This window comes from Syngnathus scovelli, chromosome 2 (assembly GCF_024217435.2).
Source record: "Syngnathus scovelli strain Florida chromosome 2, RoL_Ssco_1.2, whole genome shotgun sequence".
Classification (NCBI taxonomy): domain Eukaryota; kingdom Metazoa; phylum Chordata; class Actinopteri; order Syngnathiformes; family Syngnathidae; genus Syngnathus; species Syngnathus scovelli.
The window spans coordinates 8,030,244-8,054,039 of NC_090848.1; the positions used below are offsets into that span (position 1 = coordinate 8,030,244).

Sequence of the window (23,796 nt, forward strand, 5' to 3'; positions counted from 1 at the left end):
ACGGTCAGGCACTGCCGCTGCAGTTTGCATTGGTGACCACAGAGAGGTGTCACTTCCTACTTTTGAAACAACTGGGCCTCACTCAAAAGAGCGAGAGCATTCTCTGTTTCAAGTAGTGCTACATCTAAATTCTGAGCACGACACCCTCACCGTACCCTGAACTCATTTTCGCGGTCCTTGGGGCCCTTGTGGAAAGGCCTGTCATAGTGGAAGCGGCTGACATTGTTTATGCGGTAAAAGCTCTTGATCCTCTCGGGCACGCGTTCCAGTTGAGGCACATCTGAGATATCTGACACTGGTGTCACCGCATAGATCTGCAAATCTACAAGCTGAGTGTCAAGGAACACGCTGACGGGCAGGAAGGACATTACACTATTACTTGTATTGATATACTTTCCTCTTTAGACAGTCAGATCCATAAATATTGCAACATGGAAACCGTTCTCATCATTCGACTTCCAGTTTTAGAAGAAATAGCAAAGGGGTTATATCATCTTATATATTGGAATTCTTATTATATGACATTACTTCTATGAGTCACTGTCTGACAAACATAAGGCCACAGTACAGTGAGTGGGATACACTGTGCATCGCTCTGCAGAATGGTGTCGTCGGGTTGGTTGGGATGCTGCATGGCGATGGCTTGCGGAAATTCTCCCAGCATCCTTTGCTGGAAGTCCTCCAGCCGTTCGTAGTCATAACCACGACAGACAAACTCTTTGTTCTGTAAAGAGGGAAAGCAATTGTCACATTTGCAAGAGCGACACACGGCTCAACTTGAGGAAGAAGAGGAACATCTTTAACAGCACCCATGAGCTCATAAATATTAAAAAAATATATTTTAAAAATACAAATGCAAAATGTTCTTTTCGTTTCAAGCGGGGAAGAGGGGCCATGTCACTTTGTGCTATAAATATTTAAATAGGCTGCAGGTCAACAACATGTGGGAAGCAGTTAAACATATTTTATTTAAAAAAAATACTTAGCGTCAGTGTCATATCTAATTGTTTTAAATGGAAATAATAACAAATCATTTAAAAAATTGCATTTAAAGATTGTATAATTAATATTTTATCTAATCCTAAAAATGTTATACTGTACCTTGTACCATTCAACTACAAACCTTTTTTTACATTAATGTAATCATAAATATAAATTTAAAAAAAGTCTGATGAATTTTCATTGAACTGTTTTTCTACATTTAAAAACAAAAAGGATAATATTTTGACACATTCTATTTGAATGTTTTAGTACTAATTTCCATACAAGAAAATGACACACCCATATAAAAAAATTGTGAGAAAATATTTCATTAAAGCTGTCGATATGATATGTCTTCCCTTCCCTCACATTTAGTGTCATTCTCTCATCGTCAGAAAGACTTACCCTGAGGAAGAAGGGAAACTTCCTGCCATAGAATCCCATTCGGAAAAACTCTGGTTCAATGCGTTGCTGCTCAATAATGTTGTCATAGTAGGCCGCCTCCATTTTCTGACACGGGATGAAAATGGCAAAGTCACGTGTGGTCATCAGAGGCCAAATACTTCTTTGGCAATGAGAGCACAAGCAGGAAGCACACAGACTTGACTTACCCGTATCCAGCTGAGGCTCTGGTAATCATATAACGTCTCATACTGGAAAGCTAGCTCCCGACACAGAGAGATGCCGTATTCCCAACACTGCGGGACCACAAACAAGTAAATTCAAATACTTCTACAAATGGTATTGCTGAGCACAAAAAGCTGTAAACGCTATGAATGTAATTTCTTTGAAACCATATAGCTAACTTAACCTATTGATAGTAAGAAATGGACTTGATCTAGTTTATCCAGATGGCAGCACAGTGGTTGGTTAGGTCTTGCCATAATTTTCTTCTAAGTTGCTCCTGAGAGATTTAGTTTAGTGCAGAGCCCTTGAAAATAATTATATTTTGTGGATGAATATTGGCTAGGAAGGAAAGATTGAAGAGAACAGAAGCTCTATCATGATGGTGATGTTTCAGATGTTTTGCAATTGCATTTTACAATATCTTAGCAGTCAGCATGGCTTCTCCGTGTTTTCCCCATTTATTACTCCTCGTCATTCACCTCATGATGAGAACGATACTTGGCAGAAGTGTTTCTTATTCACGTAAGTAGCACCGAGCTTTGACCCAAACAGCGGAAAGCAATGATGATGGATGACTGTTGTGCTTGAGGGCACCATGTTTTGTTTGTTGTCGAATTTTCTTCAGATTCAGATTCATCTCTTGAGGTCGATACATGTCAGAAAGGAATTCCAAGTTCCATTGTCTGCGTGCTAAAGCTCAAGGTTGCCTTACCTTGCCCTTGTTGAAGTAGTGAAGAATTTTTCGACTCAAGTTCTCCTTGCGTTGCCACTCGCTCTGGCAAGGGTAGTGGAGAAAATCCCTCAGAGGCCGGTCCTCCCAATGGAGCAGCTCCCAGTACAGTAACAGGGTGAATGCGGCCTCTGTCAGCAATGACACGCAGTTCAGGGTGAGAAAATGTATACTGTTGTCACATCTGTTGGGCCGCAATACCAACACATGTCAGAGAGTTTGCACTGTCTGGCCATCAGAGCGTGTCGGAACCTGGTAGACATACTGGCCCATATTTTTGTGAACAGATGTCAGAAGCCGCCTGGAACGTCTTTGGCTGAATTAATGACTAGAGGAGCAAAGTTCAGCCTCACAAATGAAATTATATCTATCCGCTCGGTGGCCAACAGCTTCTGTACTTTGTCACACTGCACTTTTTTAAATTAACTGCATTTAACATTATGGTCAAGTTGGGATTTGTGTTTTAATTTTTCAAATTTTGATTCCTAGTAAAATATGTTTCTCAGAGGTTTTCTATGGCAATAAATTCAAACTAGAATTCCACAAATGTGCCATGAATTGAGGAAGTATTTCCGATACCTGTGAAGTCTTCTGCTTGGAGGTGCAGGTCACACAGTTTATGGATGTAACGGATGTACATGTCCTCCTTGTTGACTTCCGATTTGTAGAAATTCTTAATTCGAGTTCAGAAAGTTCCTTTGAAAACGTCCATTGACACGGAGGCACTGTAACACTATTAAGATGATGTCTTACCGTAAAGTTGACAGAGCCGGCCATTTTTTTATTCTCTGCTTCATCTCCTTTCATGCAGTCCCTAAAGAAACAAAACGAATAGTGTTATTAATTAATTACAGTATTTGAAGCAGACTGAAATCATCAAACACAGTTAAGCTTCCCAACTGAAATAAATGATCTTCTGGATTAATGAACAAAAGGTCCCATAGACACCCACCATTTTTTGCGAGCTGATTTAAAAACCCTCAAGTGGGAATTCAGTTAACAAAGTGCTGTCTAGGTTTCTATTGCACACTGCACACATTCAGGCACGCAAGGGGAGATAGATGTCTAACCCGTTCAAACAAGAGTGAAAACTATTGTTACTACTGTTTTTTTTCTGACCAGGTGTCCCAATACTTTTGCCCATGTAGTCACCGTGACTCTTTTAGTTCACCTGTAGTCCAGCAGTCGTTCTACAAGTCTTGTGACCGATGTGACAAATGAGATGCCCGTCTCTCTCCAGGTCTCCTGCTCTATCTTCTCCAGTAGACTGAACACAAACGAAGGTCACATGGTCTTAGTGAGGATGCAAGTAGATCTTTTAATTGTGGTAGCTGTGTAACTTACCTTGGGTATGGTCCGAAAAGCTGGGTCCTAGGGTAAAAGAAAAAAGACACATTTTATTCAGCTGAGCAGATCAAAAAGCACAGTCTTCGCTAATTAAAAGACCAACTGAAGCCCACATGAGAAAGCGCTAGGTGACAGAAGTAAAATAAAACGCACTTGTGTTGGCAGTGCACGCAAAGAGCAACAAAACATGTCCTTGGACTTTTTCCAACTATTTTTGGCATTCTTTTTCAATGAATAGCACCAACAGCAACTGCGGTCCTCATTTTTGCTTTGAATGATTTAGAAGTCCTCACAATGATATTTGTGTTCCGCATAACGTCAGCTCACTTTGAAATACTGAAAAGAAATACTATGAACTATGTATATATTTTTAATTCAATAGTGTTTTAATGAGTGTGTAGATGGGTCATTTAATGTCACTGATTATAAAATATTACAGTTATGTAATTTCTTACTGATAATATTTACCAAACCAAATTATGTGGCAGCTTAATAAAGCAATCACATTTATTGCGTTATACAAAAGACATGAAATTCAGATGCAAACACAATTGCAAAATGTTGGCGCCTGTTTCCGTTTCTAACATGGTCCATTTTAAAAATGAATTGCCCACTGTTGGGTTAGAGTAGAAAAAGAAAGGCAAAGTGAGGGAGCTCGGGAAAAAGAGGTAACGTTCACATCATCAACTCTCTAGCTTTTCAACGAGGAACTAAGCTGAGGTGGAAGGCAACCAACTAATCAGCCAGGGCAAATGTAGACGGTAGACAAAACGTAAAAGAAAAAAAAAAACTAGATGGTTTTTGGATGACTTTTTAAACATCACAACATCTTGAATGTCATCAAGCAATTTTGACACTCACAAAAGACTGAAGAGCTCCCTGTGGTTATCGTCGCCTTTGCCATCCGACACCATACTGTCCAGCTTATCCATCAGTTCCGCTTCCACCTACCAACAACACAGCCGCAATCAGGCAAATTGTTTCTTTGCTATGAGTCGAAAACTGCAACAAATGTCAAGGTGACCTGTTTGAAGTTTCCATTTTTCCTCTGCTCCCAATCCATCATGTCATGGAAAATTGGAATCATTATGTTTCGAACTTCAGTCTGAGGGACCAGGGTGACTCCCAGAAAGGGGCCCATCATTCCTGGGATGAAGTGGGGTTTGTTGTCACCTAAATGAAAAACACAAAGCCATCATTTAGTATCATATGCTGTGATTTTGAGCTTCGTTATGTTATACAGTATGAGTCCAACCTAATTTTTGCCACATGCTGAAGAGCTCATACGCCATCAGTACTCTCATATCTCCATACCTGCAGAAAGAGACAAATAGAACATTGTTAACCTATGTGTGCCATGAGCAAATATCATCAAAAGGTCGATTGGTTTTGATTCTGATGAGGACATCAAAATTATTTAATAGTGATAGTCATCCATATGCAATAGGAAATGCTGCAAACTACATGCGAGTTGCTTACTTGTCCAGAACTTTCTTTCTCTTGTTGAGCCCAAGCGCCTCGAGCTGCAGACTGGGCTGATTGATGTAGAGCACGGTCAGGCTGAAAAAGGAGTTCCACACCTAACAAAGGAAAACAAAGACCATGTGCGTCATGGACATGTATTGTCAGAGGTTTCGCGCAGTTGCACAGACACACCTTGAAATCGAAATCGGCCTCGGAAAAGTTCTTGTGCAGTGCCGGGGAAAGAAGTTGCGTTGTCACGACGATGATGCTGCGGAAAATAAAACGTGTGTCACTGTCATCTCCGAAACAAAGGTAGATACCAAAAATAGACGACGAGGATCGTAGCATAAGTGTAACCTTCACAGCAAAGTCATGAAGAAAGTCTTGATCAAATGGCAGCTCATGTTTCTGAACTATCAATGGCACAAGGACTGCACATCACGAAGAAAGACGTTTGACTCACTGACTGGTTAGAAGTCTCATGACACTCCAATCTCGAGGGAAGATTGTCAGTTTCATCAGGTTGCGGAATACACAGAAGATCTTTAACAGGAACTCCTTGAGACGATACATAATGTCATTTAGGGATGAAGCAAGCAAATTTTAAATTGTTAGTCAGGTTTTCCCACTTTGAGTTCCTCCTTGCTATGGAAGTTGTTAAGTAGATGGTGAAAGTGGATCTCCGTCATCTGTCGGAGCAGAGAAAGAAGACAGGACACGTACTCCCCCTAGAGGAGAACAAATTACACAGCTAAGTTTGCTAACGCAATTCACAAATAAATAGTTTTGTTCACGCATGAGAAGGGTTGATTTGACCTACCGTGATCTCAGCGGTACACTGGGGGCAGCGTTGTCCTCTGGATGTCTCCACAGAGTGAGACTTGCTCATGATTGACAAGAGAGTCTGGAGCAACACGTCCAAGAGGCTCTCCACCATCATCTCCACTTCCTCCTGAACAGACGACTCCTGAGAGTGGGTGAGTTAAAGCGTCACTTTAATGCATTTTGAATATAGACCGCGAACATCCGAGACAAAGTGATTCTCAAAGTGTGTTACGAGTACCACCGGAGATATGTGGGCTCCCTCTCGCGGTACAGGAAGAAGTTACTTAATTAAATAACAGACTGTCTTCCACATTGATTTAAAATCTAGTCCAGTTATATTTAATGTTGAAGTAGAATACATTTGCAGTTCATCACTTCGAATTGTTTGCTTTCAAACATTTGTTTACATTTTGAATAAGTATTTAAATACAGTTGTTATTTTGTTATATTTAAATGTATTTTGTAAACTTAATTTTCTAGTATTTTGTAGAGTTGAGAGTACTTTGAATATATTTGGATACACTGAACCCGCTCCCAAATTAACCCTGATCCTGTGTCATCTGTGTCATCAAGTTGATTGTGCAATATTTAGATGATTTTTAGTAATGTTTCGATACATGTAAGAGTATTTGGGTAATTTTTCAGGAGTATTCGAATATATCCAGCATTGTTTAGATCACATTGTGCATGAACTCTTGGGCCTACTACACATCTGTATTTTAATTTTCGTCATTATGATGATACTTGGAGAGCAAATATTGTTTGAGTTTGTACTTGGCAGAGAGAACAACCGTCTAGACAACTCAATTGGAGGACAACTGCCTGCTCAATTTGATTGAAAGAGTAGCCCTAATGTTTGCGTGACAATGCACCATACCATAGAACTGCTTTTGATGATGGAAAAAATGCTGCTAAGGATCCCAGAACAGATAAGCAGCTCCCTCTGCTGGCGCAAGTGCAAGTGAATGTGGTGCAGAACAACTGGAAGTAAAATGCTTCGAGACTCTGAGGGAAACACAAGAAAATGGGGACGAATGCGCTTTAAATGCTCTGTACAGTACAAATCTCAAATACACGGATATTGTACATTGATCTCATCATCTGTAATTTTCACAGAAAAGTTCTCACCAGGAAAGAAGAACAGACGGCTTTCAACGGTGCGTGCAATCGACTGCAGTTTGACAACATCCATTGACTGGCCAATGTCAACGGTGCTGGGCATACTTCCGAGGGTACCGCGGACATATTCGGCCACCTCCTGAACCGTGAACATCTGCAGCAGCTCATCAAAGATATCAGGGAAGCTGTTCAACAGAGCCGCCTGTGAGGTGAACAAAAACAAGGAGAATGTTTAAACACAATACAGAAAACTCAGCAATGGCAAACATTGTGGTGTTAGAAAATAGCTAGTTATTCGAATTCCGGTTGACAAAGTTGCTAAAGCAAGCCGTCACTTTAGATTTACAGTAGTCTGGTCAGTGTCAAAACAGGAGAAAGGGTGTTGAGGATAAACCTCAACGGCAGTTCATGTCTAACAGTTGTGGGACCAGCGCATAATGTTGTGACTTACTGAGAGTGACGACAGACCTGGAGCGTTACCACAGAGACATGCAGCCGATCACACCCCTCCAAGATCAAGCCAAGAAAGGTGCAAAATAGGACAATGGACAAAATGAAACAGAAAACAATTTTAAAATAAAAAATAAAAAAAAGAAACAACACAAAAATGAATACATGAAACAAATGTAAGCTGTGAGTGAATGAACAAATGTAAACAATGAGAAATAAAACTTCCAAAGAAAAGGTAACCTGTGCACACAGACAGTGAATGGCGGTCTCTATTCAAACCTGCGTGAAGACCAGATTCTCTGAGCTGCGACTGTCCAGGCTCAGCACAAAGCGGATGGACTGAAAGAGCTCCTGGATGCTTGCTCGAAACTGCTCTTCCTCCATCCCGCAAGTGGCCCGCGCATACAGAATTCTGGACTGGACGATGAACTTGAACAGGTACTCCAGAGCCTGAGGGAAGAAGTGAACAAAAGAATTTTAACAAACATCTTGATCATAACCTAAAAGCCTGAGGAGGCGTCAATTATTTGGTGTTCACTCGCTACGAGAGCTTTGCGAGCTGGTATGGTGAAATATGCACCTCTGGAAAATTTAAAAAAAGATACAAGCAAACAAAAACAGAGAAACAACAACATAGAATTGATTTTACAGATGGAGTCACATAAGGCAACTGAGAGCATTCAGAAGCAAAAATTACTGTTCAATATTTCAGCTTATCACCTTGTTTTGTCTTTTTGATTTGTAAATAAATACTACATATTCTAATATTCTCATAAATGCCTTCTTGACTTAAAAATAGCAAGCCTATGGAAATGCTGTACTGGGCACAAGACAATATTTTGCAAACTCACTTCCTGAGGCATCATATTGCATCTTATAAAGCCATTACTTTTGACCATTTCCTGCTTCCATACTAATCGATTAATTGATTGAATCATGAAAAATTCTCTGGGCTCTTATTTTCATGACTTGCTTAGAGTGCAGTCTAAATCTTCGCAGAGGCAGGTTAGAATAGCTGTTGGTAAGTTTGTAGATGCATGAAAGCCACATTTGCGCCGTTATGGGTGTGAGCACATCCCACTCAATTTGCTACCAATCAAAGCAGCTCCTCTCATTCCCTTTAAATGTGGCACACAAGTCAAGATGATTTTTTGGCACCAAATTGTCAGAAGCGCCAGATGCATGTCAAAGGTACCTTCACGCAAATCAGAACACATCAGCCTTTCTGCAAGCTACCAAAATCGAGCACTCGGTCCTTCTTGAAAATGAACCACATCGAGTAGTGTAGGATACAGTAATCTTTACCCTCATGGCCTCTTGGATGTGGTCTTGTCGGACGACCTCAGCCGAACGGTCCATGTACCACTTCAGGCATCGAATAAGCTCCCTGCAAGCATTTTGTTATAAATCATGTTTATGAAGACTTAGCAAAGAGAAGGAATCAAATGTTTCCGTACTTGTATGCCAAAGCTCCAGCAAAGTGGTTTTGGATGTAAGAATCCATGACAGGGCGGAAGTGGTAGAAACGACTGTCCCTGAGCAAGTTGATAATAAATACCTGAAACATACATGGCAGAAGATGAGGGATTTGTCTTTTATCTATCATTCATATGCTAAATATAAACAATTGTAAAATAATAACATTATTGTTGTAATTGTCCTACCAGAGACTGGAAAACCAGAGGTCCATATTTATCAGTGTTGTCATCTAAAAGACAGAAGAGGGTGTCCAGGACATCTCGTAGGAACTGTGGGAATGAAAAGGATGAAAGAAAATTTTAATTTTCCAGAAATTAACATTTTTCTTCACTTTTAACCAAAGCTGTCAACATCGACAACTATTATATTAATCACATAACCGCTGAGAAACATTTTTTACCTTAGAATAAAATTTTTGTAGTAATTCATGAAAAAACAGATTAATTCTGTGTTTAATCAAAATAACACATTTGCAAATATCTGCTTTTACTTCGGAAAACAATAACCGCACAACTAAATGAATCAGTTTTAAACAGTTTGGCGAGTACAACATTTATCTTTCTTGTGTGATATTTGTAATTTAGTTGTTTTTATTTCCCAACAATATCAAACAATGGAGTAAATGTTTTTTTTTTATTTTGATGCACGAATGGAGTGGGCTGTGTTACAATTTGGCCTTCCACCAAAGTTATGTTGTAATGTTTGTCAAATCAATACAATTGTCAGCATATTGCGCAACTCATATATTGCAAGGTCACTGATTGGATATATGCTGTAGGAGACAAATCTATTAAAGAAGGCCACTTGAGAATAAAGCTTTGACTTTATTCAACTTAAGGCATATCTCCTTTAATATCAACAACACTCCCGCTTTGACAAAAAAAAAAATATATTAATAATGCAGCCGAGGCCAATTGGTCAACTGTGTCTAATTGTCTCGCTATTTAATCATGAGGTGTACAATTAGTGAAGTCATACTTTAATATTGGCCGAATAAGATGAAATGCCACATCTGCTGAAGGTTAATATCTCAGAAAATGTGTGTCAAACGCAATTAATACACCCTGCAGCTTTACATGGGCCAAATTGCTTATGACTTTAGTAGGTAATGAATATATTTGACAGCACTGACCTTGACAATCTCCTCCCCACTGATCTGACGCAATCGACCAAGGATGTCCAGAACCCTGTCTGGGTGGGTCTTCCAATTCAGAAGGGCCAACAGGTCCACTAAAAGCAGTACGCAACCAAATCAAACTGTCAAACGTATGAAATACCAGGTCATAAAGTATATTCTAATAAAACCAAGCAATCTTTACCGTTCTGTGTGAGTTTGGTGGAGCAGAGTATGGTGGAGACCCAAAAGGTCTCTTTTGGGCTTCTCTGGAACGGCAGATTAGCCGGCAGGTTGGGACAACTGTTGAAGTCCTCCTTGCAGCAGGGCAGGCTGAGGTACAGGCCCTGGTTACTGAAGGTGGCGCTCTCGTCACACTGCAGACAGACAGAAAGACGGACTTTCAAAAAGTGTCAAAGAGAAGCCTAGGTTTCTTTAATGTGACGGGAAAACAGGACAGCTGAAATGATGCGCAACTGTCTACGACCCTTTCTTATGGCTGCTTTTCATGGAACTGGATCTCACCTTGTAGACGTACAGCTCATGGCTCTCGTCCGACAGTGTGGTCCCATCCTCTCTCATCAGGGGAGTGAAAGCAAAGCCGAAAAGTTTTTTCTCCCCTTTGTCTTTAGCTGAAATGACATAGATGTCAGCGACATGCTTCATAACCCACTCTGACCTAATCAGACTCATGAAATGAGAGACTGGCCAGGCCGGGCCGCCTCTGGCCTACAGAGACTGACTCACTGGAGCAGTGTCTGAACTCGAAGCGAAGGTGAGACCCTCGGAAGCGATCTATGGGAATGGGAAGTTTGACCATCTCACTCCAGCGAGGGCTGTTGTTGTGGTAGAGGACGAAGGAGCGATAGTCAGTCATGTTTGGTTCCCCGCTGCCCAAACTGATGCAGTCCTGCAAAGGAAAGAGGCAGAGCAAGTAATGAGCGGAAGCAGAGGGAGAACTAACGCACTTATCATGACTAATGAAATGGAAATCTGCTGAATGAATCACATTTAACACGTGTCATACTTTGAGAGTATCCCCGTCGGCGTAGAGGACATAGAGCGTCACTTCGATGTTCTTCTGGACGCTCTTGCCACCCCGCTCAAACTCGCCTCGTTCCAGGGTCAAGTACAAGTCGTTGCGAATGTCACCTATGAGAATCCAAACGGAGAGAGAAAAATGATACATTGAGCTAAAGGTGACTTTTGAAGAGCTGGGCGGACAGCAAAGCTCACTTGAATAGTTATTCATTTATATTTAAGTGGCTTCTATTGGGGCATGAGTTACAAAAAGTGTGGGTGTAGTATTTCGGGTTTCCTTACACAATCCAAAGACATCCATGGTTGGCCAATTGACCACTCTAAATTGTCCGTCGGTGTCATTATGAGTGTGAGTTGTTTGTGTGCCCTGCAACTGACTCCTCTGCCTACTGCACGAAAGTAAGCTCTCGCGTGCTCCCGACCATCGGTAATGGATGGATGTTCATATTGACATCATGCTGTATGCTCCTCTCCTATTTCCACTTCCTGCCCCCTCTTCATCCTTTCCACATCCTTCTCCTCTATCATCAGCATCCTGTGTAAACTGATCGCCGACCTTCCACTGCCCTCCTCTTCTGGTCCCAAGCCCGCTCGATGCCCAATACGGCCACTGCTCTTTGCCTCCTTACCTGGCATGATAACATCTGGAAAACCCAGTTTGCGTGTGAGTGCCAGGGCTCGGTTGAACACAGCCTGGTTCTCCCGTCTGATCTGCTCCAACTCGCCCCTCAACAGCTGCAGAGAAATGATGAGGCCTGAAAGCAAAGTGGGTTGTGAGAAGAAGTGGAAGGAGGAAGGCAGAGGGATACGAGATAAAGGGGGGGGTAGAGGAAGGGAGGACAGAGGGTTATTTAAAGGACATTAGTCAGAGTGTGAGGGAGGACATGACAGACAGAAGGGCGGTATAGACATATGAGATGTGAACAACCAGATGAGACCAAGCGGGCTGAGAAATATCTTGCAAGGGGAAAATGTTGGCAGTGCACACAATTGTTTGAGTGAATCGGACGTTACGGTGAGAACTAGTTAAGTTAGCTATGGAGGGCACTGATGAGCTTATCTGTTTGTTGCAGCCTTATTATCAAATGGGCATTGCGAGCACAGTAAGAGATCTGTGTGACTAAATTATTCTATTAATAACTAGAACACAACTTCATTTTGTCTGATTAAGGATCTCTTCTCGATGCCTGGGGGCAGAGCTAAGTAGCGTAGCCATTAATTGTAATCAACTAAAAGTGCTGTTATACTTTAGAATTATAGAAGTCAATTAAAAATAAAAGGAGGCATCCAAATAATTACTTCAGTGTTCAATGGGAAAAATATTCAAGTACTGAGTAAATTATGAGTAACTTCTGAATTAATATTCTATCAAATTGACAAGACAAAAATATAAAATGGGCCCATGAAAAGTCAGTAATAATAATAGTTTAATAATATCACTGACAGAAACAGAACATTTAATCTTTATGAAATAAAATGAAGTCCAATCTGGCTACATGATGTGAAAAAGAGTCTCAAGGCAGAAGTCTCTTTGACAAACCAAAAAGTTTAGATTGTGAAAGAAGTAATAGCTGAGAAGATAAAACTAGCAAGTGGAATGTAGCTCAATGAAATGAGTAAAACAACAATATTTTTGTAAAACAATTCCTCAAGACAAAGTCAAACATTTGCTGCACTGAAACTAAACTCATTTTAAAAAATGACCTAATTAAAGCAGAATTTCCCCATGAGGCCCAAAAAAAGGAATCACTGATATTATCTTAAACGTAGCACGTTCATTTGATCCACAGTTGCAAAACTTTGTGGGTATTCTCATGTATCTGTACCACTACTAAAATGTATGTGAAAAGACTCGTGACTGTGGTTTAAAATAAAACATGACGACAATTTAACCATATGATGCAAAAACAGAGTGATGACATCCCCTCCTCTGTAAGCGAGACTGACGTTAAATCTGTTTACCATAATTGGTGCTGGGAGCGGAGTATTTGGTGTTGGACTTGCGGATGATGTTTTCGTGGACCTGGTACCACTCGTTCTCGTTGTTACATCTGGAGAGAAAAACAGGCAGGTAGGGCGGTCGGCAGCGAAGCCATTAGCGGAACAGATGGGCGAGGAGGAATCGTACACATGGGGACTGCGCGAACAGCATGTGTCCCTAAACTGATTTCCTCCTGGAGAAAAGGTAGCAGCATGGGGGAGTTGCTATCAAGTAGCACGTCAGCACCGGCGCTCTGTGCGCTAAACAAAGCTGACAGCCGGCTCTCGACCAGTCTTTTTCATTACTGTGGGTCTGTAGGCCCCTGGGAAAGGCATGGAGGAAACGCATAGCCTTATAGGAGCCGACAGTTTGGAGGCAGCACAGCATTGAATCACGGCTTGCCTCTTTCCAAGCGAGGACTCTTTGCCTTAACGGAAGGGCCCATAAAAGCGCTCTTTGTTCTGGAGCGTTTTCTTCCAAGCAAAATCCCTGAAAACGCAACCACGTCCCTGATGCCTCTGTGACCTCTGCCTGAAAGAGGCCAACACTGTCACAGTTGATGAACTGGAAAAAAAATGCTGAGCTGTTTTTATCATGTTTGATTGGCACTCTAGCTTTGTACAGCAATCTGTATAAGGGGCCTCGCCTCAGTCTTTCTTCCCACTGTCAAGGAGGACTTTCCATTACACCGCTCAATACATTTTTACATTATTTTTAATGAAACCTTCAAACAGATTTTTGTTTTTGTTTTGGGTTCATTCCAAAGTTGCCCTCCTTGCTTTTTTCCTCTAGTGCATCAAGTTTTCATAATAATAATAATAATCAAATAACAATAAGAAGTAATATGTAACATAATATATTTAGTAATATTTAGGAATTAAGGGTCAAATTCAGCAACAGGTGGACATTATATCAGTGTGTTCGTGTGTGTGCGTGCGTGTGCGTGTACTGTAAGACTCACGTATAAACTTTGAGCACAAAGTCCTTCTCCTCTTTGAGATCAGTGATGGTATGGAAAACATCACTCATTGCAAGAACGGCGCAGCCATACGGTCGTCGATACATCACGTGAGGTGGGCCTTTCTTTGAGTCATTCAGAAGCATGCGGCCTGGACAGACAAACAAAAGAGACAAGTTCACTGAAAGGACACTAATACTATTTGCACGCACATCACGGCAGCACGATCACGGTCAAAATGAAAATAATTTACGAAACGTTCAGTTATTTTGAACAATACTGGTATCAGGTTTATGAATCACAGTTCTTTATTATTCGTGGCAAAACATGTATTTTTATTGCGCTACTTTTTATAAATAATATGTTGCCATGTTTATTTTATTGTGGCAGTCAAATATCTGATTATGATTAAAATTGGTTTATTCGTGCAGCCCTAACACACAGTGAGTACCGTACCAGTTCTCATGACATGTGCAACAATGTACAGGTCTCTCTTCAAGTCTTTACTGCTTAGGTCCTGCAGAGCAACATGGAAAAGTCAGAAAGAAAAAAAAAAAACATGTCCCCTTCTAAACCTCTCAATTTAATTAAACAGGTGGAATGTGTTACCGTGAAGAGAGCACAAAGACGATCAACCTTCTCCGGATTCTTTGGTCCTCCATTTTTGTTGAGTTTCACCATGAACTTTTCACTGCAAAGCAAGCACGTTTACCGATACGTATGCGCTGCACGAGCGCTTGGTCTCGGCTGGTAACACGCGAGATGTTTGTGTACCTGATCTGCTTGGCCTCTCGAGTGTCATACAGGGAGAAGAAGACGTCAGCGTCCTCGCTGATGCTGTTGTAAGTGAAGCTCTTCAGATTGATGAAGAGGTGGTGTGACACCGGGACACGGCAACTGTCGCCATGGCGTGGTCTCACGTTGTCAGCCTAACACCCAAGGGATAAATTGAGGGAACCACAATTGCCGGCAAATTCAAACTCACTATTCAGTGCTACAGTCGATCGATAGAGGGGCCCATTAAATTTTGATGCAGAGGTGAATGAAGTGGCAGAAGTGGTTTTTTTTGTTTTGTCTTTGTTTGTTTGAGTATTACAAGGTCATTTTGGGAAACATCCCTGAATTTGATCAATGACAAATTCATCTGTCAAAAAAAGGAGAGTTGACTTGTTATTGGTGTCCACTTCATTCCACACTCGACTGCACTGTCCTTTGTGTAGCTGTTTGGACAACCAGTGATCCCAATCTAGTATGTAAATGAGATATATACATGAAGCTGGGGGCTCCAAAAAAAAAAAAAAAATGGAACGATGCCAGGGCTGCTTTGACACTTTTCAACATTCATTTATTTAAAAAAAACTAAAGAAGCAACGAGACAAGAATGTCCAAAAATGACGATAGTCTGTCAAAAGGGTAAGTCTGTTATTATTAGAATTAAAATTACTGAAACATTGTGGCGTCGTTTGCTTGAATAAGGGGACCCAAATATTGCAAATGAGCCCGAGGCCGTAGTTTGACCACCCCTGACAGAAAGACTAAATTAAAATCACAACAACATCCATATACTATGATGTAATCAGCTATACTTTACATCTATCTGAATTCTGGACAACAAATCAAAAAAATGTTGAGTCGAGTGTACCTGGGTTGTGCTTTGCTGACCACAGTGTCTGCTGGAAACATGCTAAAAGAAAAGAAAAAAACATGAAGGTCACAAGAGATACGAGTTAAGTCATTGCTGCCTCCTCCCACAAAAGCTTTGAACCTATTTACCTCAGCGTACCTTCAGACAAGCACTAGCCCATGCCTTTGCCTATACTTGAAGTGGGACAAGGTTTCACTTTCACCTACGTATGGTGCAGAGCGGCTGCAAGCACTAAAAGGAGCGACGCGTGGGAAGGACGAGGACAAAGCCGCTACCGCCCACACGCATCACAGCAGCCCAAAAGAGCGCCTCTCCTCAACCTACCTGAAAAGGTGCCAGAGCCGGAGCCCTGCCAAAAGCAAGCTTGTGCTCATGAAGTACATTTTTTACAGGGACAAACCGCAAACCTCCTTGACGACGCACGCGATTCATAAATAGTTTGTGAGGTGGAAAAAAATCTAATCATGGAGGGTTTTTTTGTTACATTATTATTCCATTGTTTAATCTGATACTGTAAATCTAAGATAATGTACACAATCGAGGATAAACCCATGCACTTTGATCCTTTTGGGTAGTGTGTAATCTTTATTTGCGTATACAGTATGTGTATATTTCAAGTATTTATTTCTATAGTGTCAAGATAAATTGAGTGCTTAAGTAGTGCAGTCCACAGGATTACATATAAAGCCACAGATTTACGAGCATTATTGTTGTAATCCGATTTTTGCCTTATTGACTTGTGTTTATGCCATCCTTGTTTGATGGAAATTTGTGACGTTGTCATAGTGAATGTAAGAAGTGTTTAGTTAGCAACTCAAATTAAAGTAGATAACTGTCTTCAATATTCATTTCTAAACCCAAAACATTTTTGCATAGTAAATCTGCTCTTGTTTATTCTTAAATGTATTGTATATGTTTGTTAAAGAAACAATATAGGAAAAGGACCTTGGGGAAAAAAAGGCTTATTAAATAGCAATGGCAATAATGGATGTGGGGGGGTATGACAAATGTTCGCATTTCCAAATGGTTCAGCTCTAGTCTTTTCCCATCACCTGTCAGTTTACATTACATCTGCATTGCTGGCTTGCAAGAGACACGTGCCTGCAAGTGAAAGGACACGCTCAATATGGCGGTGGAAGGAGCATGCAGGACAGATCACAGCGGGCTGATCCAACAGCGGAATGTGCTCCGTCTCGCGAGTCACCTTCTTACGGATGATTTGATAATTGGTACACCTATTTACACAGCCAACAACACATACAGTAAAATCTGGCTTCGCATACACAGAGTTCCAAGTGTGCCAAAAATCCCTTTTATTGCTGCAGATGTAGTACTACATACATTCCACAGACAAGGCACACAGCATACTTTATAATTTAGAGACCACTAATTCACATATTTAATTTATTGCATTCACTAATTCATGGGGTGGGTTTGTGGAGAATGCAATGGCTCAAGAATAATTGCGGGCAACATACCAATTTGTAAAGCTCAGATATGCTGATCTGGTCCGGGTCCACCATTTCAAACTCTTTCCTGGGTACAAGGTCTATGCCAAGGTGCCTGGTGAGAGAAAAATGATTGAAGTTAAGCTGTGCTGTACAAGAAACCACCACGTCTGACAAACGTTTTGAAGTTTTATTCTTTATAAGCCAATGTGTGTGTGTGTGTGTGTGCGTGTGTGTGTGTGTGTCTGCCATGAGTCTGCCCACGAGTATGCAACAAATGATGACACCTTGCAAGCCTTCTGTCACTGATTGCTTGGTTTTCTGGTCACTGCATATGAATATAATCAAATTAGACGACTGTTTTTGTATTTTTACAAAAATGCACTATTTGTTCTGTGCAAGTTATTTTTTAAAAAGATAAAAATAGGTTACCAATAAGTAATGTGTAAAGTGGTAAAGTGTTCAACCTTCCTTCTACAGTACGACCTAGCAGTAAAACCAAAAGAAATGCATTTAAAATAAATCACAAATGCTTTTGTAATAAATTAAATTATAAAAGATGAAAACAAAAGACATTTTTGCTATAATTGTAGTTAGGTTTAGTTTGCTTTATTAACATAAAATGTATTTTCTGTTATTTCGTTTTTATTTTACTTCATTACCTTTTGGTCAATTTTAGTTTGACTTATTTAGTTAGTTTTTGCTACTTCCAACATGTGACAAAAAGTGATGATTTATTTCAATTGCTACACACCAGTGGCGCATGCGGATTTATTGACTAACACAACCCTTTTCTGTACATAATGTACAGCCTCAAAGAACAGCTGTGATATGTTGACCATGAAATGCTAAGTGTGCCCTGCAGTGCACTGACCTCAACAACCAGTTTGCTCGTTTTATTACCAAGTTTATGTTTCCAAATCCATACTAACAATTCAAATTGTCTCTATTTTACGACGTGGCGAATCGTAATGCCACCATTGCCAAATCAAGCTCCGCCTCAATCGAGCTGCACTTTGTCTTTATCTGCGCTACGGATGTCTGTCACTGCTCTGTTAGATTTGAGAAGTGGCAGCAGAGGGAATATGGCCTTACAGTTCCTCCAGGGAGGAGTGCAGTGACTTGAATCCGCTTGACACACACTCATCAACAAGCACAACTTGAAAACGTGCTTGGACAGACAGTAAGGAAAATGCTAAATCAGTATAAACGCACTCTGACTAATGCTTCATCACAGAGTGAGCGAATAACTTCTTTGTCAGTTTTAAAATGATGAATATAATTACAGTGGAGAAGAAATCATCTATGATGCATATATATCATCTCCACTTTTTCATATTTTTGGTTCCCTAAATAACCTAAAACTGAACCACAGTAATATAGATCTGTAAAAGATTGGGACAACAACAAACTGTCAGTTAAGGCTGGGCAACAATATAAAAAAATAATAATCATGATTATTTTTTAGTGATACTGAAACCAAAATTAGTATTTTTTTTAAAAAACCTTAGTATTTATGCAAATACCGAAACTCAAATCTAACTTGAAAGAACCACCCGAAAATAAATTAGTAACAAGTAAAATAATATATTAAAACAATAGCAAAGAAAAAAAAAGAAATACTTGCTGTAACTGCCATGCTATAAACTGTAAAATATATATAAATTGTGTGTAAATCTTTTTGTTTTTGTGTTTAGGTGTAAAGTCAGCTCTAATTGAGTTGATAAACAATTTAAAGCAGACTCGCAGAGGGCATACACATTTGTGATTTTTCTTTGATTATAATGTTTTATGATTGTGAGGAGCCAAAAATTTAGGATTCCAGCCCTACGGTCAGCCTGCTGTGGAATGTTTTTTTTTCTCCCTCTCGCTTCTATGATGGCTGCTTTTATAATTGGTCTAATTGTGGCTATTGCTGCTTTGACAATTTCATTTCCCTTACGAGATGATTAAAGTATCCATTGATTTAAGCCATATGATAATGAGAAACTCACTCATTGCCCCAGTCAAGGCGTACAGTGATGTGCCGCTTGATCTCACGGGTCTGGTCCTGAGCGAGGTGACCTTGGATGAGCTGCCGACGTAAGTCGATGAGCTCGTTCATCACATGACGCAGCTTGTGGAACAGATCCACCTTATGCTTCTGTAAAATCAGCCACAAATCCTTGATTAGCACACATTACAAGAATCGTTGACATGTTGCCTGTAGATATTAAATGTTCAAAAGCCAGGTTTTGTCATGAAAAAAAAACAGGTCATGATAAATCATTTAGACATTTTTGCACCATGTGCCTTATAACTTTTTTCTCCATCTTTTCAAGTGGGAAAGTAAAAATATCCAACCAAGACAACATTGTTGCACACATTTAGCCAATCACATTCAGAGCTATGGTTGCTTTTCCTGCTTATTTTGCTTTCCAGCAGAAAACTAAAATGTTAAATGGCTGACTGCTATTTCAAACAGTTCTTAATTCTCTCCAGAGTGCCTTAGGCACCAGTTCCAAGTAAAGAAAAACAACCCCAATGCATGATGCATGCATTCATTATCCATTGGGGAACCATGTACTAAAAGTAGGTCACAAACCAAAACAAGTTTTCATTAGCAGAATTTGGACTGCTCATCGATTCAGCACTAAACTTCACATGTGAGGCACAATTGATAGCAACAAATTTGCCCAACTTCTTTTTCCAGCTTGCTTGGCCACTTGTTGCTACGCAGAATTCAAAAGCCAAAGAAATAAAAATAAAAAAAGTCTACCGGGAAAATGTGAGGCAGAGGGCTCCCCTGCTCCCACAAGAACTTCAGAACGAAATTAAAAAGAGAAAATTAATGATTTGTAACATTATTTATTTATACTCTCTATAATAAAATTCCAATACATAGCATAAGTAGAAAATGCTGATGTTTTTTTTCACTACAGAACTATCTGCTGCATCTTTTAAATAAATACAATAAATAATTGCCAATACAATGAATCAAAAGGATTTGGCAGGCATGTGTCAAGTTGACCCTCCTTTTTGACTCAAATGGTTTATGAGGGGGCCATCTAACATTTTTACACTGTTCATTGTACACAGTTCGATTCCCCATCATCATCCTATGAATGATCTGATTACCGTACTTTCCCTTTCCATGTCAGCAGCATACCTAGTCCTCATCATGTGAAGAGGAAGTGCAAATGGTTTGAGAAGCCTGAATGTCGAAAAGCACCACATTAACGCTCTTGCCATGTGTTCCCATTAAGATTCCAGCCTGGAGGTTTAAACACAAATACTTCTCTACTCCTTGTGGTAATTTCTTGCAGACCAAGGACAACACAAAAAATAAAAGCAGTCACTGTTGTCCCTAATGATTTGAAACAGCCGCAGTACTTCTTTGCTTTGTTTACATAAATGCAAAGATTAAGTCGAGCCACAATACCCCTGCAGGGTTCTACGTTAACAATGTGAGTGTGTCAGGCACACCCGAAGTCACGGCCAGTCAATAAATACAATGAAATCAACACATTCTTGGTTTTTTTGGATATGTTATTCAATATTTTATACCCTTCAATTGATCAATCATCAGTGACTTTTTTACCGTGCTGTGCAGAATAAGTTGAATAAGATATAAAGCCAAGAAAGCCAAGAAAATGTCCAATGTTATACAAATATTGAGTTACATTTTATACTGCAAAAAAACACACAAAAAAAGTAATTACACAAAAGTAATATTTTCTTATAGGTGCAAATGATACACTCCTTGTTCTCCAAAGATGGAGGATTTTGTTCGGGCTTGATGAGCCTTTGCAGGCATTCATTCTGCAGATCTAATTATGTCCATTCTCCAAAGTTATCTTTAGCCCATTGCTGAAGCTAATGTAGCGAATTCAAACTGGCAACAGTGGGATAAAGTCTATCAACATTCAAGTCTGTGCTACGTCCTATTATTATCTCGGCAAGTTATCGCCTCACAGGAGGTGAGCGCCCAAACAAGCGCCTTTAAACCACTGCTTTACATTAGTCGAGCATCACGGGAAGTTAGGTCACTGCAGTGATGCCTTAAGTTGGGCCCCTGAGTTGCTCAGTGTATGAGAAGTCCTCAGTGAAAGGTTATGTAAAAATAAATAAATAAATAAGAACGTAAGTAAGTAAGTAAGTAAATAACAAGAATCAACGCTAGCTCAGCAACATATCCACTCATCCTCAACCCATTTTGCCTGCCCTGGAGCTGGATTAAGAATGCTTTTGGCTTTCCAGTAATCACTTTTGCCCAGCAAGTGAAGATGAATCAAAATCAATCAAGGGCTGAAAGACAGAGCATGAAATTGGCTGTGACAGGTCTGTGGGCCATTATCTGTGTCCAGCACCCATTTCTGCTCCCACATAGATAGCCTAAGAAAAAAGTAGGGCAACAGTCATGACTGATCTAAATGAGGTGTACTGTACTTTCAGGCTATATCTCTTTAACAGGAGTTTGGTTAATGTGTGTTGAATTTAGTGCATGGGGAAAACCGTGTTGGAAAAGCGTTAAATCATTCGGGAGGATGTGAATGAAACATTCGTTTTGCTTTCAAGTCACCTCAGAAAAGCTCAGCAATGTTAGAGTCGCTCTGGTGATTATCGCTAAGACCTGCTACACACGTAAAGATTTTTCAGAATTTAAAAGATTATCCGTGATAGATCCTACACATAAAGATAATAAATCAAGCATCTGACAGTTATGTGTGGTCTGCTCCGATTACTTTAAGGGAGAGCACCACACACCTTAAGATTGTTTTGCACCACCCATGTCGAAAAAGGTCCTCTGAGGTAGACATTGGGTTTTATTTTGTTTTATTTACCGCCGCTTCTCTGATTGGCTACATCCCAGTCCACAGAGTCGAACAAATTGAGAGGAGTCGGCTTTTTGGTCCTAACCGTTGAAAACGTTTAATATTTCAGATTATCGGCCCGACCAGTTTTGGGTTGTATTTCTGGGACAAATTTACCCTGACACACTTCAGACAGAAGGATATTTGTTGTCCTATTTGTGACAATGTGTAGAGAGTTACTCACCACATAAAGCTGCTTCCACAAGACACCCCACTCCTGCAGTGTCGAGGTGGTCTCGGTGATGATGGGGTCCTCAAGGGGCACCACCGTCTCGCACAGCCTGACACAAAGATTTGCATGAACACGAGGGTGCAGTGCACATCACCGGAAAACACATTTATGAATGAGTGTGATTTAAGATTAAATACAGGAGCATTGGGATTCTTCCATTTGTTTTCTATTTCACTTGTGCTGTTTGGGGTCATAAGAAGTTGTGTTGGGAATTTTGGTTGTTGTTTTTTGTGCTCGACTTGCTGACTAATTGCCTGTCTATAAAGTGTTGCGCCACCTTTGCAATGTAAAGAATACTGTTCTGTTAAGATGAGTATCTAGTGCATAAAATATTACCTAACATATATGTTATTGTAATTTTGGAGTAACTCAGAGTCTCGACTACAACAAGAAAGCAAGGCTTGAGATTTGAACTTGAAACTTTTTTGCAGTGCTCCCCTGTAACAGTACCAAAAGCAAAATGTATGGAGCTCGCCAGTGTATCAACTACTGTCATGACAAGGAGGAATTAAGCCACTCACTCCATGAATCTAAGTTGTTGTCAATGTAAGGAACACTTTGGGAAAATGCAATAGATGCATCACATCATTAACTCCACAAGAGAGCAAAAGAGAGTGCTCAGATTGCAGCTCCTGGAGCGAGGAAGTAGAATCATGTTGATTTCAAAGTTAGTACTTTTTAATTGTTTGAGTGCAAACATGAGGAAACTCAGCTGGTGGGTGAAGTCCTGGTAAGTTCCACGAGTTTTTGCAGCTAAAGCCTTCCACTGCTCATTATTCTCGTGTCACAGTGATTTTCATATTATGTGAAAGAATCTGTACAGTACAGTTCAGCTGTACACTAAATCCTCAATCACAGGATTATGTTTCACCCATGCAATAAGTGAAATTCATGATACAGAAACACCATTAAATACTCTCTCTTTTTTAAAGCACACACACGGCATTTTTAAGATCTTTACACAATACAGATTTTATAAATAATCCAAATACATTTAAACTAAGAATGATCAATACCATTTTTTTCAGACCGATATTAGTGGGAGTACAGAAATCTTGAGTAGTCACCGACCGATACCAAGCGCCAATACCACTACAATTTCCTTAAAAATCATCATGTTTTGGCATTTTCATATTTTAAATTGAAATAATTAAATTACTAAATATAAATTTTATATTTTAAACTCAGTGACATGTTAACTTCCTATTCAATTTATTTTGTAGAAATACATACAGCATGTAACTTGAAATTGGAGGGGGGAGCAAAATCTTCCCTGGGGCAGCACAGTGGGTCGGGCCGGTTCTCATCATAACTTGCATGCCAGCAGCTGTGTCCTGCTTGTTTTGCTGTTGCTGTTGTTTTGAGTTTCTGTCCAGTTGTTGGTGTAATAATATATTTTGGGCAGATTTCACTATCACCAAATTCAAGCACGGCACAGGTCAGCTAAATTTATGAACCTGACCAAAACTTCAACTAATTCTCAACTAGGTACCACGTGTGTG

The 23,796-nt window shown here is 40.1% G+C and overlaps 1 protein-coding gene across 3 annotated transcripts in view; it reads right to left on the reverse strand.

The window, feature by feature from the left end:
* Positions 1-23,796, reverse strand: part of dock3 (dedicator of cytokinesis 3) — a 42,191-nt gene that overhangs the window by 7,128 nt on the left and 11,267 nt on the right. For all 3 annotated transcript variants that reach the window (XM_049752931.2, XM_049752930.2, XM_049752932.2), the window contains exons 5-42: positions 22,247-22,343; positions 19,204-19,352; positions 17,240-17,324; positions 15,759-15,800; positions 14,891-15,045; positions 14,726-14,807; positions 14,573-14,633; positions 14,120-14,267; positions 13,140-13,228; positions 11,807-11,932; positions 11,164-11,288; positions 10,884-11,046; positions 10,662-10,768; positions 10,342-10,513; positions 10,155-10,252; positions 9,208-9,291; positions 9,001-9,101; positions 8,849-8,930; positions 7,823-7,993; positions 7,103-7,295; positions 6,852-6,979; positions 5,970-6,116; positions 5,779-5,877; positions 5,613-5,707; positions 5,342-5,417; positions 5,165-5,265; positions 4,941-4,999; positions 4,710-4,858; positions 4,547-4,632; positions 3,683-3,709; positions 3,510-3,605; positions 3,092-3,152; positions 2,918-3,011; positions 2,321-2,469; positions 1,593-1,679; positions 1,387-1,491; positions 583-724; positions 156-322 (exon numbers count right to left, since the gene is read on the reverse strand). In XM_049752931.2, coding sequence (XP_049608888.1) covers positions 156-322; positions 583-724; positions 1,387-1,491; positions 1,593-1,679; positions 2,321-2,469; positions 2,918-3,011; positions 3,092-3,152; positions 3,510-3,605; positions 3,683-3,709; positions 4,547-4,632; positions 4,710-4,858; positions 4,941-4,999; positions 5,165-5,265; positions 5,342-5,417; positions 5,613-5,707; positions 5,779-5,877; positions 5,970-6,116; positions 6,852-6,979; positions 7,103-7,295; positions 7,823-7,993; positions 8,849-8,930; positions 9,001-9,101; positions 9,208-9,291; positions 10,155-10,252; positions 10,342-10,513; positions 10,662-10,768; positions 10,884-11,046; positions 11,164-11,288; positions 11,807-11,932; positions 13,140-13,228; positions 14,120-14,267; positions 14,573-14,633; positions 14,726-14,807; positions 14,891-15,045; positions 15,759-15,800; positions 17,240-17,324; positions 19,204-19,352; positions 22,247-22,343 — 4,198 coding nt within the window. The remainder of the gene's footprint in view (positions 1-155; positions 323-582; positions 725-1,386; positions 1,492-1,592; positions 1,680-2,320; positions 2,470-2,917; positions 3,012-3,091; positions 3,153-3,509; positions 3,606-3,682; positions 3,710-4,546; positions 4,633-4,709; positions 4,859-4,940; positions 5,000-5,164; positions 5,266-5,341; positions 5,418-5,612; positions 5,708-5,778; positions 5,878-5,969; positions 6,117-6,851; positions 6,980-7,102; positions 7,296-7,822; positions 7,994-8,848; positions 8,931-9,000; positions 9,102-9,207; positions 9,292-10,154; positions 10,253-10,341; positions 10,514-10,661; positions 10,769-10,883; positions 11,047-11,163; positions 11,289-11,806; positions 11,933-13,139; positions 13,229-14,119; positions 14,268-14,572; positions 14,634-14,725; positions 14,808-14,890; positions 15,046-15,758; positions 15,801-17,239; positions 17,325-19,203; positions 19,353-22,246; positions 22,344-23,796) is intronic.